The 14,728-nt window shown below is 42.8% G+C and overlaps 1 protein-coding gene across 1 annotated transcript in view; it reads left to right on the top strand.

Annotated features, from left to right (window-relative positions):
• Nucleotides 1-14,728, top strand: part of LOC143808064 (putative cation-transporting ATPase 13A4) — a 536,127-nt gene that overhangs the window by 385,323 nt on the left and 136,076 nt on the right. The window contains exons 17-18 of the mRNA XM_077290323.1: nt 3,662-3,779; nt 7,517-7,641. Of these exons, the coding sequence (XP_077146438.1) occupies nt 3,662-3,779; nt 7,517-7,641 (243 nt within the window). The remainder of the gene's footprint in view (nt 1-3,661; nt 3,780-7,516; nt 7,642-14,728) is intronic.

The raw sequence follows: 14,728 nt of genomic DNA, 5'->3' as shown, positions 1-14,728 counted from the left end.
AATCAGACTTTGGAAACTTATTTGAGATGCTTTGTGTCTCCTGTCAGGATGATTGGGTGGCTTTCTTGCCATTGGCCGAGTTTGCCCTTAATAATCGGGCTAGTTCGGCTACCATGGTTTTCGCCCTTCTTTTGTAATTGTGGTTTTCATCCTCGTTTTTCTTCGGGGCAGGTTGAGCCTTCTGACTGTCCTGGTGTGGATTCTGTGTTTGACAGGTTGCAGCAGATTTGGGCTCATGTGGTGGACAATTTGGTGTTGTCTCAGGAGGAGGCTCAAAATTTTGCTAACCGTCGTCAGTGTGTTGGTTCCCGGCTTCGGGTTGGGGATCTGGTCTGGTTGTCTTCCCGTCATGTTCCTATGAAGGTTTCTTCTCCTAAGTTTAAGCCTCGGTTTATTGTTTTTTATAGGATTTCTGAGATTATTAATCCGGTGTCTTTTCGATTGGCCCTTCCGGCCTCTTTTGCTATCCATAATGTCTTCCATAGATCTTTATTGTGGAAATATGTGGTGCCCGTTGTTCCCTCTGTTGATCCTCTGGCCCCTGTGTTGGTTGATGGGGAGTTGGAGTATGTGGTTGAGAAGATTTTGGATTCTCGCTTTTCGAGGTGGAGGCTTCAGTACCTTGTCAAATGGAAGGGTTATGGCCAGGAGGATAATTCTTGGGTTTTTGCCTTTGATGTCTATGCTGCTGATTTGGTCTGTGCCTTTCATCTGGCTCGTCCTGATCGGCCTGTGGGCTCTGGTGAGAGTTCGGTGACCCCTCCTCAAGGGGGGGGTACTGTTGTAAATTCTGCTCTTGGGTTCCCTCCGGTGGTTGTTGGTGGTAATACAGTTGTCCCTGGGTTGCAATCCTGGGCAGGTGTCTCTGCTGATTGCAGCTCTGACTGGGGTATTTAGGTGTGCAGGATTCTTTAGCCCTTGCCAGTTGTCCATTGTCCTTGGAGGTTTTGCATCTCTGTCTGTTTCCTCCTGCCCTGCTGCCAATTCAACAAAGATAAGTGTCTGGTTTTTGTTTCTGCAGCACACATGCTGTGTGCTTTACAATTCAGAGCTATTCATTGTTTTTTCTTGTCCAGCTTAGACTGTGTTTGGATTTTTTCAGTCATGTTGGATTCTCAGGAGATGCAGATATACATTCCATGTCTTTAGTTAGATGGTGGAATTTTTGTATTATCTGCTGTGGATATTTTTAGGGTTTTAATACTGACCGCTTAGTATTCTGTCCTATCCTTTACTATTTAGCTAGAGGTGCCTCTTTTGCTAAATCCTGTTTTCTGCCTGCATGTGTCTTTCCTCTAATACTCACAGTCAATATTTGTGGGGGGCTGCCTATTCTTTGGGGTTCTGCTATGAGGCAAGATAGAATTCCCATTTCCATCTATAGGGGTATTTAGTCCTCCGGCTGTGTCGAGGTGTCTAGGATGTGTTAGGTACACCCCACGGCTACTTCTAGTTGCAGTGTCAGTTTAGGGTTTGCAGTTAGTACAGGTTCCACCTACTCCAGAGAAAGTCTCATGCGGCTCCAAGGTCACCAGATCATAACAGAGACCCATGTAACCTTTTCCAGGCTAACTACTCTACACTTTTCAAAAAGGTAGAGAGCCTATTGAAGACATATAATCTGCCTACTCTTTCATGACTAGGACGCATCAACGTATTTAAGGCATATATTATGCCCATTATCCTATACACTTTAAACATGGTCCCTATTAATGTCCCACAAACCTATTTTAGGAACTTAAAATCATTAATATCCAAATTCATCTGGAAACAGAAACCAGCTAGATTTCCATATAGTTTTCTTTCCCACTCAAGCTCATCAGGTGGTTTGATACTTCCTGACCCCGCTCTATATTTCAAAGCGATACTCTTATGTAGATGGTTGAGGATCGTATCTAGCTTTGAGAAAGGAGATCAAGATAACACTGACTTAGCTCTACTAGGTCCTGAGGGGATACCCTGTCTCTGGTCTATGGCTAAACCCCCTGATAAGCTTAGACTAGATGAGGTAACTTTAACTACACTGCGAATTAAACGCTTATTAAACAAGGAACTTCCCCTAGACTCCTTCCCTTCCATGTTTGCTCCAATTTGCACTATACCATTTCTTCTGGATCCGAGTTATAGAGATCCATATGGTTTGTGTTCCTCTCTACCCAGATAACCCTTGAAAAACTTTTACAATAATAGAATCTTTTCCGGGGGAACTCGGCCCTCAGACTCCCTGAAACAACCCCAAAATTTTCTCCAAACACAACATGTTAGACACACGCTTCTGAAATTTAAACAGAAATTCCCATCCAAATCTAACTGGTCTTGGCTTGATATAGTGTCCAGAGCCCCTCAACCAAAAATGAAAAACATTGCGTGTGTCTATGTACACCTCAATACCCCACGAGACCAGTCTAAACCTTCCTTTATTCATTCCTGGGAACTAGAGTTAGGTGTTACCTTCACGGAGGTCCAAATTTCGAAAATTTTAGCTAATGCACATGGTTTTTCTAGATGTATTCTACTTCAAGAGAATTCGTATAAAATACTGACTAGGTGGCACTTGACCCCGGCTAAACTGACCCAATTGGGTCTCGCTGACGATAGCTCCTGTTGGCACTGTCATAACACTTTAGGCCACCATACTCACATATTTTGCGACTGTCCTAAGTTGAGAAAATTTTGGAGGGATATTAATAATATTGTGCATAAACTGCAGTTAACCAAGGTGAATCTACAGGCCTCCGAAATTTTGCTCTCTTGCCCATCCAAAAATCTTAGGCCAAAGAGAAGCACAGACTTCTCCCACTGATAATGGGGCAGCAGAACATATAATCACTCTACACTGGAGAGACGTGTCCCCGCCCGCCATATCAGAGTAGTTTTCCAAGGTTGACCAAGTCTCATGGCTTGAAGAACTCTCTAGCTGGGAAATGAACAGTCACGACTCACGACCTGTTTGAGCGGAGTTGGTCCCCTTGGAGAGATTTCCGAGCAGCCCAAAATGCTTAACTCACTTCCTTCTCTCAAATATATACTTAAGTTATTTGGGACGTTGCTAGTTGTATTTTCACTAAACTCACTAAGCAATTTGAAGGGACTTAACCCATTGTACCATTGCAAGTTGTAATAGTTGTACCCCCTGCTCTTCCCATTGTTTTATCCCTAGTCTCTCCCCCCTTCTCTCCCTCTCTCCTCTAACTTCAGCCTCTTGTTCTCTTATCTCCCCGCCCCCCTTGCTTTCAACATTATCCCTTCCCCTTATCCGAACATTCTCCCCTCTTCCCCATTTAATCACGTGATCCTTGAGTTTTATTATGTTTTAATCTTCATGCCTATTGACATGATCTTTGCATTCTTGTTTGTATGACTACGTTCGTTTATAAACAAAGAATTTACAAAAAAAAGAAATATAAAACTTTGTTCGAAACGCATCAGGCGTTTAAGGGCTGCATCCCCACATGATGTTTTTTTCTTGACATGAGAATAAAGTACTGAAGATTTTATGAAGAGACGCCCGGTGCTGGAACTTTTTCCTTTCCTTTTTGCTAAAATATGTATATGCCTACCTAAATTCATGGAACTGTAATCAACACGTGGAGTATTTTGCTACAGTCTATATGGCTATAGATAATTTTGATTTTGAATAATTTTTGTCATTTCATAATAGTTCCAGACAACTTCTTTGAGAAACTTAATTATTGCACAGTACAAGGCTTCCGAGTAATTGGGCTGGCTTGTCGGTCACTGCAAAAAGAAGATCTGCCAAAGTCTTTTGACACAAACAGGTAAGAACAACTTTTAGACCGGCGTCACACTTACTGTACAGAAAATTGATCCGAGTCTCCCTACCGACAGTCGCATGAGTGTCATGCGAGTACAATTCGATTTTTAACATCTAGCATCCGATTTACATCCGAGAGCAGTGCGATTGTTATCCGACTGCAATGTGATTTTAACATGAGCTTTTACATACAGCAATTCTCTGTCATTTATACATTGTTTTCAAATGAAATATTCGTCAAAACACACACACACAAACACATATATACACACTGCTCAAAAAAATAAAGGGAACACTAAAATACCACACCTTAGATATCTTTGAATGAAATATTCCAGTTGAAAATTTTTATTCATTGCATAGTGGAATGTGTTCAGAACAAAAAAACATAACAATTATCAATGTAGATCAAAATGAATATCCCATGGAGGTCTGGATTTGTACTGATACTCAAAATCAAAGTGTAAAATCAAAGTACAGGCTGATCCAACTTCAGTGGAAATGCCTCATGACAAGGAAAAGATGCTCAGTATTGTGTGTGGCCTCCTCGTGCCTGTTTGACCTCCCTACTGTACAATGCCTGTGCATGCTCCTGATGAGGTGGCGGAGGGTCTCCTGAGGGATCTCCTCCCAGACCTGGACTAACGCATCCACCAACTCCTGGACAGTCTGTGGTGCAATGTGATGTTGGTGGATGGAGCGTGACATGATAACCCAGATGTGCTTAATCAGATTCAGGTCTGGGGAATGGGCGGGCCAATCAATAGCTTCAATGCCTTCATCTTGCAGGATCTGCTGACACACTTCAGCCACATGAGGTCTGGAATTGTCCTGCATTAGGAGAAACCCAGGGCTAAACGCACCAGCATATGGTCTCACAAGGGGTCTGAGGATCTAATCTTGGTACCTTTTGGCAGTCAGGCTACCTCTGGCGAGCACATGGAGGGCTGTGGGGCCCTCCAAAAAAATGCAACCCCACACCATTAATAACCCACAGCCAAAACGGTCATGCTGAAGGATGTTGCAGGCAGAAGATCGCTCTTCATGGCATTTTCAGACTCTGTCACTTCTGTCACATGTGCTCAATATGAACCTGCTTTTATCTGTGAAGAGCACAGGGTGCTGTGGCGAATTTGCCAATCCTGGTGTTCTGTGGCAAATGCCAAGTGTCCTGCATGGTGTTGGACTGTGAGCACAACCCCATCTATGGACATCGGGCAGTCAGACCATCCTCATGGAGTCAGTTTCTAACTGTTAGTGCAGACACATGCACATTTGTTGCCTTCTGGAGATCATTTTGCAGGCTCTGGCAGTGCTCCTCCTGTTCCTCCTTGCACAAAGGTCAGAGGTAGTGGTCCTGCTGCTGGGTTGTTGCCCTATACGGCCCCCTCCACATCTTCTGGTGTACTGGCCTGTCTCCTGGTAGTGCCTCCAGCCTCTGGACACTACGCTGACAGACACAGCAAACCTTCTTGCCACAGCTTGCATTGAAGTGCCATCCTGGATGAGCTGCACTACCTGAGCCACTTGTGTGGATTGTAGAGTGTCTCATGCTACCACGAGGGTGAAAGCACAACCAACATTCAAAAGTGACCAAAACATCAGCCAGATAGCATTGGTACTGAGATGTGGTCTGTGGAACCACTCCTATCTTGAGGATGTCTTGATAATTGCCAATCATTTCCATCTGTTGTCTATTCCATTATTCCATTTGCACAACAGCTTGTGAAATTGATTGTCAATCAGTGTTGCTTCCTAAGTTGACAGTTTGATTTCACAGAAGTTTGATTGACTTGGATATTACTTTATTTTTTTTGAGCAGTGTATATATATATATATATATATATATATATATATATATATATATATATATACATATACATATATATATATATATACAGTATATAAATATATACTATATATATATATATTTATATACACACATATATATGTATGTATATATATATTACATAGATAGATAGATGGAAGAAAAGCCGGTAATTCATGTGCCGTGTTCTGTAAAATCACTGGAGTTGACAGGATAGAAGAGGTGGATTACATGCAGTAAATTCAAGTGGAATAGGTAGATATATAGATCGCAGTGTCAAATACAGTTAGTACAGTGTTCAAATTACTATACATTAATTAAATTATTAAAAAAATATTTTTCTGAAAAAAATGGCGTAGGCTCCCGTGCATTTTTCATAACCATCAGAGGGAAAGCCAAGAGCTGGGAGCAGATGTGTATAGCTTGTTAAGGGGGTAATACACATAAAGCTTCCCATGCTTGCTATTAATAGCAGCTAACAGCTGGATAATTAGCATTTACTGTCTATTAAAATAGGGGACCCTAAAAAAATGACGGAGGATCCCCCTATAATTATTAGCTATCAAAGGCTATGCAGACACCTGGTTTGCAGGGACCCCATCTCTGTCCTGGTATGCATGGCTCCATCCTTACCCTGCTATGTATGGCCCCATCCTTATCCTGGTATGCATCACCCCATCCTTATTTTTGTATGCATGGTCCCATCCTTATCCTGGTATACATGAACCCCACCCTTATCCTGGTACGCATGGTCCCATCCTTATCTTGGTATGATTGGCCGCATCATTAACCTTGAATGCATGGCTTCATCCTTATCCTGGTACATATATCCCCATCCTTATCCTGGAATGATTGGCCCCAATCACTATGATGGTATGCAGGGATCCCATCTTCATCCTGGTATGCATGGACCCATCTTTATCCTGGTATGCAAGGACCCCATCCCCATCCTGGTCTGATTGGCCCCCTTCCCCATCCTGGTATGTATGACCCACAGCGGAAAAAAAATTCTTAGCTTCCCTATGTGCACTCGCAGCATCCTGCTCCGGTGCCAGCAGCTGCTGTGTGCTTATAAGCTGGAATATTCACTATTCTCCACACCGGAACTGTGTGAGTGGAGTGCAGTGAGTATTCATTGCTCTTTAGCGAGCACACCGCCAGCGACAGCCGTTGGGTTACTGCAGCTGCTGGTCATTCACATGTGCCGATATTAAAGGGAATGAATATTAATATTCGCTCCTTTTCATGCCTATGGAGATAGCTGCAGCAGCCAGCTCCTGCCTCCTGTAACCCGCTGCTCTGCTGCTGCCGCTCCTCCACCTCCCCACCACAGTCAGATTAGAGACATCCGGACTATAAGAAGCGCATCCTCCATTTTCCTCCACATTTTTTGGAGGATAAAAGTGCGTCTTATAGTCTGAAAAATACAGCACTTCATAAGTCACCAGGGAGACTAGCTGGACAGGGAGGTTCCTGGTGGCTTATCCCTGCCCACTCCCCTTGAGTGACAGGTCTCTCTCTGCCTATGTATATACGAAGAGACCTGTTTCTCCAGGGTTATCGGTGGGGAGAAACTGCCAAGGGTCCACCTTTAATTGACTAGTCCCCTGCCCAGCTTGGTCCTCTGAGACTTTTAAAGTATGTTATTCTCTGAAATGTTGCAGCATTTCGGACTCAAACATACCTGGCTGAAATCATACAGCCAGTGTCTTAGTGCTCATGCATCGGCAGCATGTATCAGCTGTCAGATTTCCTTTAGTTACAAGAAAGTAATTGCAGGTCAAGTACTACCCAAGAAGGGAAGAGGTGACAGAGGAAGCTAAATGCTGGACAAGTACTAGCTAAAGATAATGACTTCTAGATGAAGGACACAACTTTGCTGCTGCTTTAATGAAAGTATTTTATCTTAAAAGGGAAGTAGTGGAGCGTGACCTTACCTTTCTTGGCCTACTGATCTTTGAGAATCGACTTAAACCAGAGACCAGTTCAGTACTGCAGGAGCTCAGTGAAGCCAATATTAGAACTGTCATGGTCACAGGTATTTTTTTTTTATCATTTAATTATGATTACATTCAGGAAGTAGCTTTTGGGTAATTTCATAGTTACAGGTGTTACATTCACACAGATTAAAATTGATGAATAAGGAAATATGTTACATTTGTTTTTATGATAGAAACAGATATGTCTTAATATATATATATATTAAACATATGTGGCAAAATAGCTTGTTTAACCTCTAAAGTACCAAGCCACTTTGTAGGTTAATGACCAGGCCTTAATTTTGAAATCTGACCACTGTCATTTTATATCATTAAAAGTGTGGAACTCTTCAATGGATCCCACTGATTCTGAGATTGTTTATTTCATGAAATATTGTGCTTTAGGATAGTGGTAAAATTTCTTCAAAATTTCTTGTGTTTATGTGTGAATTTTTTTTTTACATTTGGTAAAAATTTCGAAAATTTCACAATTTTCATACTTTTAATTTTTATGCCCCTAAATCAGAACATTATGTCACATAAAATAGTTAATAAATAACATTTCACAAGTCAACTTCACATCAGCACAATTTTTGAAACATAATTTTTTTTTTGTTAGAAAATTATAAGGGCTAAAAATTGACCAGCAATTTCTCATTTTTCCAACAACATTTATAAAACCATTTTTTTAGGGACCACCTCATTTGAACTGACTCTGGGGGCTTATGACAAAAAATACCCCAAAATGACACCATTCTAAAAACTTAACATTTCAAGGTGTTCAAAACCACATTCAAGAAGTTTATTAACCCTTCAGGTGCTTCGCAACAATTGAAGCAATGTGGAAGGAAAAAATTAACATTTAACTTTTTTTCAAAAAGATTTTACTTTGGACACAATTTTTTTATTTTCTCAAGGGTATCAAGAGAAAATGGACCTCAAAAATTGTTATGCTGTTTCTCCTGAGTATTCCAATTTGTGGAGCCAATTTGTGGAATAAGACCACTGTTTGGGCGCATGGCAGGGCTCGAAAGGGAAGGAGCACTGTTTCATGTTTTGAACGCAAAATTGGCTGGAATCGAGAGCAGACGCCAAGTTGCATCTGGAGAGCCTCTGATGTGCCTAAACAGTGGAAACCCCCCACAAGTGACCCCATTTTGAAAACTAGACCATTCAAGGGGCATATTAGGTGTTCGGTGAATGCCTTGATGCCTCAGGTGCTCCAGATACGTTTATAACGTAGATCCATGAAAATTAAAATTCAAATTTTTTTCCACATAAATCATGATTTAGCACCATTTTTTTTATTATAACAAAGGTAACAAAAGAAATTGGACACCAAAAATTGTTGTGCAGTTTCTCCTGAGTAAGCCTATACCCAATTTCTGGAGAAAGACCACTGTTAGGGCCCATGGCAGGGCTTGGAAGGGAAGAAGCACTGTTTCATGTTTTAAAGGGCGCCTGTCACACCATTGTTTCGGTATGAGATAAAAATACTGTTAAATAGGGCCTGAGCTGTGCATTGCAATAGTGTAGTTTGTGGACCCCGATTCCCCACCTATGCTGCCGAAATACGTTACCAAAGTAGTCGTTTTCGCCTGTCAATCAGGTTGGTCTGGTCAAAAGGGCGTGGTGTCTTCCCCCAGATTTTGCGTAGTTTTCCGTTGGTGGTGTAGTGGTGTGCGCATGCCCAAGGTCCAGAATCCTCTGCCAGGGGATTGAAAAGAGCGCGCTGTTCGTTATTTCATTGGTGATCGGTGGGCGCGGCCATCTTCCTTTGGCCGCGCGTGCGCAGAAGCGGCGCTCTGCTGGCCGTGGCTTCAGGAAAATGGCCGCTGTGATATCCATCTGCGCACGCGCGGCATCCCGCGGCCATTTTCCTGAAGCCGCGGCCAGCAGAGCACCGCTTCTGCGCACGCGCGGCCAAAGGAAGATGGCCGCGCCCACCGATCACCAATGAAATAACGAACAGCGCACTCTTTTCAATCCCCTTGCAGAGGATTCTGGACCTTGGGCATGCGCACACCACTACGCCACCAACGGAAAACTACGCAAAATCTGGGGGAAGACACCACGCCCTTTTGACCTGACCAGCCTGATTGACAGGCGAAAACGACTACTTTGGTAACGTATTTCGGCAGCATAGGTGGGGAATCGGGGTCCACAAAATACACTATTGTAATGCACAGCTCAGGCCCTATTTAACAGTATTTTTATCTCATACCGAAAAAACGGGGTGACAGGTTTCCTTTAAGCACAAAATTAGCTAGAATCGAGAGTGGACATGAAGTCGCGTTTGGAATGCCCTCCCTTGATGTGCCTAAGCAGTGGAAACCCCTCACAAGTTACTCCATTTTGGAAATTAGACCCCTCAAGGGACTAATCTAGATGTTTGTGAGCGCTGTGAAGCCCCAGGTGCTTCACATAAGTTTAGAATGTAGAGCCGTGAAAATTAAAAATCACATTTTTTCCACAAAACTTTTTTTGTGGAGACAGACACTGACGCTGCTACCATGAGATGAGTTGAGCTCTTTGGCTCAGGCGGCAGAAGAGAGGGGGCGGCAGATTCTGTAGTAACTGGATTTGCGCTGCTAGGTTTTTTTTTTTTTTATAAAACTTCGGGATCAAGTGCAGACTTCTGAGTTCTCACAGTGCACACTGCACGCTGTCAGGATTATCTCATGCTGGGGATTTACATTAATGCGGTCACATGCTGACTAGACATGTGTGGCCCCACTCTATGAAAATGAACTGAGTGAGGCCGGGCACGTCTAGTCGGAATGTGGTCAGAAGTATACAAATCGCAAGCTTGTGCTGACATGACCGTCCACCGGCAAGGGAGAATCCTAAAAGTGTGCAGTGCATGAGTTGTGAGAATTCAGAAGCCTGCGATGTCAGGATTCAGCTCTGCAAGTTCCAGTCATCGTCACATCGACACTTCACTCATATGCGACTTTCACACTTATGGTCCTGTGACACCGAGCTTCTCTTCTGCTTCTCTCAGTTTTTCACTGAACATTGAGAGCATTAGGGAAAGGAGCTCGTGAGCACATGACTGAGTGTGCAAATCGAATATGTCCTTGGCGGAGGGGGGGCACCAAAATGAATTCTTGCCCCTGGTGCCAGAAACCCTAGATTCACCTCTGCTGGTATGCTACTGCGAGCGGCGACTAACGGGTCCAGTGGAGGGATGTGTGTGCACAGGCAGTGAGGCAGGGACTGTGTGGGGGGGCGCCATTTTTCCGTTCGCCTCAGGCAGCAGAGAGGCTAGGTTCACCCCTGGAGACAGAATGAACATAAACCAGCAATTCAGAAATTGTTATTTTTTGTTTAGCTTTTTTTTCTTCTCTGTTCTGTGTGTGGTAAAATTGATAAGTCAGTTTAATTCTTCAGGTCAGTACGATTACAGCGATGCCACATTTTTATTTTTTTTTAATGTTTTGCCGCTTTTACACAATAAAACTTTTTGTAGAAAAAAAATATTGTTTTTGCATTGCTTTATTCTAAGAGCTATAACTTTTAGTTTTTTGCTGATGGAGTTGTATGGCAGCTTGATTTTTGTAGGACAAGATGGCGTTTTCAGTGATATTATTTTATTAACATTTGTCTTTTTCATCGCATTTTATTCCACTTTCTCAAAGCAGTATGATGATAAAGCATAGTTTGCTACTTTTGTTGTGTTCTTTTTTTACGGCGTTCACTGCAGGGGTTGACTAGTGAGGCACTTTTATAGATCTGATTTTTCCAGACGCGGCGATACCAAACACGCATTTTTTTTGTTTATTTTTTTTACTCAAAAAATGTGTATTTATTAGTGGATTTTTTATTATTGCTATTTTTTTTGCATTTTTTATATATATTTTTTAAAAAAATGTTTCCTTTTGTTACCTAGTCCCACTTTCACTTTTTTTCACTTTGATTGAAGGTATAATGTATTGCTGTGAACTAGTATTTTAATACAATATAATATTATAATACACATAACATGCTGTGAGCATGGTCTCAGAAGCTTTCACTGTTGTCGGGTCACCATGGCAATGATCGAGCCCCGCTATGACATCACGGGAACGCCCATCTGAAGGCAGAGGAAGTTTCCATTCCTCTGCCTCTCTCCTGAATGTTGCGATCAAGCTCGATTGCAGCATTTAGGGGGTTAACAGCCAGGGGCGGCGCTAACACTTCTCCTGGCTGTTAGTGCAGACGCTCAGCCACTGGCAGAGCTTAGCTGCTGCACTGATCGGGAAGGAAGTGCTGATATTTCAGCATCTCCTGTGCGATCATGCTGCGATCGGTGGGGACCAACAACATGGGTCCTTCCACCTCTTCCTGTGCCTCTCAGCCATTACAGACAGCTGTCGACACTGAACTATATAGTTTAAATGCTGGATGGACACAATCTGTCTTGGTGCGGGAACTGACAGCCGGCCATGACGGACTGAGTCTGTCATTGGACGTTAAGGGGTTAAACCGGGTGTTATTCGTGTTACAAAAATGTGCAGTGTTCTTGGTTTCATTAATTTTAACTGGGAACACAGTGCAGTAGGAAAAGTCCTCCACACAGCCTTTATCTCATAGAATGATTACAAGCTTTGCATATAGGTTTATTGTAACCTTGCACGTATAGGGGTGTTCTATGTTTGTTAGGCCGGGATCACACATGCGCGAGAAACAGCCGAGTCTCGCAGGTCAAAACCCAGCTCTGGCGCCGGCACTCCGGAGCGGAACGTGCAGCCGCACAGCAATACATGGAGCAGCACGCGCCGCTCTGGAATGCCGGCGCCAGAGCAGGGTTTTCACCTGCGAGACTCGGCCTTATCTCGCGTATGTGTCATCCCGGCCTTATACTGATTTTTTCACAGGCCCTGTTGGGCTGGTAGCATCAACTCAGTAGATAGTCCTCATATGTATTGATTTTGTCATTTAACTTTATTTGGATTTGGTATATGGGTATTTGAGAGTATTTAACTTTTCATTATGGATCACTGTTTTGTATGTAAATTATCCCAAGTGGACTTTTAAATGTTTTTATGTGTGTGTATTTTTTGGTCTTGAAATAAAAATGTGTATTTTTATTTAAAATATCTGGGTGATCCCTGTTCGTATGCATGTTCTTTTTTTTCCTCGTTGTTCACATGTCTTTCCTTGACATGCATGAGGAGATCCCTGTATAATTATGTAATTGGTCGATGGTGCCCACTTACATCAATTTATATTGTGTTACAAAAATGAAATCTAAAGTCCTGTATGGAGTAAGGAAAGTTCCAAACTCTGTGAACTGGACAATAATTGTTTTGTTTTTTACCAGTTGTAGTTAAGATCCCATGCTATACTATTAGATGTTTATTATTTCATAACTAATATTTTTTTTTTACAAAAACATAATTGGACTGTTATGGGTGTTGCAGGAAATGTTACAGGTGTTGCATAGTCCAAATGTTTTTAGCTTCCTGAGGCTTCTAAAAGCCTTCTATTTTAGACACATACACTCACTGGCCACTTTATTAGGAACACCTGTCCAACTTCTTGTTAACACTTAATTTCTAATTAGCCAATCACATGGCGGCAACTCAGTGCATTTAGGCATGTAGACATGGTCAAGACAATCTCCTGCAGTTCAAACCGAGCATCAGTATGGGGAAGAAAGGTGATTTGAGTGCCTTTGAACGTGGCATGGTTGTTGGTGCCAGAAGGGCTGGTCTGAGTATTTCAGAAACTGCTGATCTACTGGGATTTTCACGCACAACCATCTCTAGGGTTTACAGAGAATGGTCCGAAAAAGAAAAAAAATCCAGTGAGCGGCAGTTCTGTGGGCGGAAATGCCTTGTTGATGCCAGAGGTCAGAGGAGAATGGGCAGACTGGTTCGAGCTGATAGAAAGGCAACAGTGACTCAAATCGCCACCCGTTACAACCAAGGTAGGCCTAAGAGCATCTCTGAACGCACAGTGCATCGAACTTTGAGGCAGATGGGCTACAGCAGCAGAAGACCACACCGGGTACCACTCCTTTCAGCTAAGAACAGGAAACTGAGGCTACAATTTGTACAAGCTCATCGAAATTGGACAGTAGAAGATTGGAAAAACGTTGCTTGGTCTGATGAGTCTCAATTTCTGCTGCGACATTCGGATGGTAGGGTCAGAATTTGGCGTAAACAACATGAAAGCATGGATCCATCCTGCCTTGTATGGAGCATCTTTGGGATGTGCAGCCGACAAATCTGCGGCAACTGTGTGATGCCATCATGTCAATATGGACCAAAATCTCTGAGGAATGCTTCCAGCACCTTGTTGAATCTATGCCACGAAGAATTGAGGCAGTTCTGAAGGCAAAAGGGGTCCAACCCGTTACTAGCATGGTGTACCTAATAAAGTGGCCGGTGAGTGTATAAGTCACTGATAGTCCTTTAAAATGTTTTTTAAAATATTTAGGAGTGGAAAAAATACTTTTCAACTTATTTTGAAAAGTATTTTGGGGAAAAAAAAGGATTATTATATTTATAAGTAGAAGAAGAACAGTCAGCTTAAAATAAGAAAATAAACATATGATTCATTATCACTGGAGTAATGCTGTACAGTAGCGTTGAGCGACTTTTACTTTTTTCGGATTGAGTCGGGTTTGTGTCAGGTGAAATCGGCTGATTATTGCATAAAGTCGGGGGCCGACTGAAACATGAAACCCAATGCAAGTCAATGGGGAATCAAAGTCGGCAGTGAGTGGAGGACAGGCAAACACCTACAGTGCCAATTTTAATGCCAAAAACATCAATTCTTATTACTGAAGCTTGTCAATTTTAATTTACTTTATAATAATAGTTAGACATTGAAAACTGGGGGTCATTTGGCTAAAGATGTGGGGGGGTAGGGCCGGCTCAAGTTTTTTGTGGGCCCAGGAAACGCGGAATACGTCACGGCAGTGGAGAGGTAAGTATTTCAACTTTGCTAGTGCTGTGATCCTGAGCAAGCAGTGGGGGCCCACTTCTTGGCATTGGCACTGGCACAGGGCCCCTCATAGTACGGCGGTGTGTTTGACGGTGGGTGGCGCCTCCCACCAGCAGAGACACTTTTGCGTACTATGAGGGGCCCTGTGCCAGTGACGTCGCCAATGAGTATGCCCCCCACCTGATGAAAGAACCTGCACTTTCGTCTGCA

This window comes from Ranitomeya variabilis, chromosome 2 (genome assembly GCF_051348905.1).
Source record: "Ranitomeya variabilis isolate aRanVar5 chromosome 2, aRanVar5.hap1, whole genome shotgun sequence".
NCBI classification, from domain to species: domain Eukaryota; kingdom Metazoa; phylum Chordata; class Amphibia; order Anura; family Dendrobatidae; genus Ranitomeya; species Ranitomeya variabilis.
This window is presented reverse-complemented; position numbering and strand designations above follow the sequence as displayed.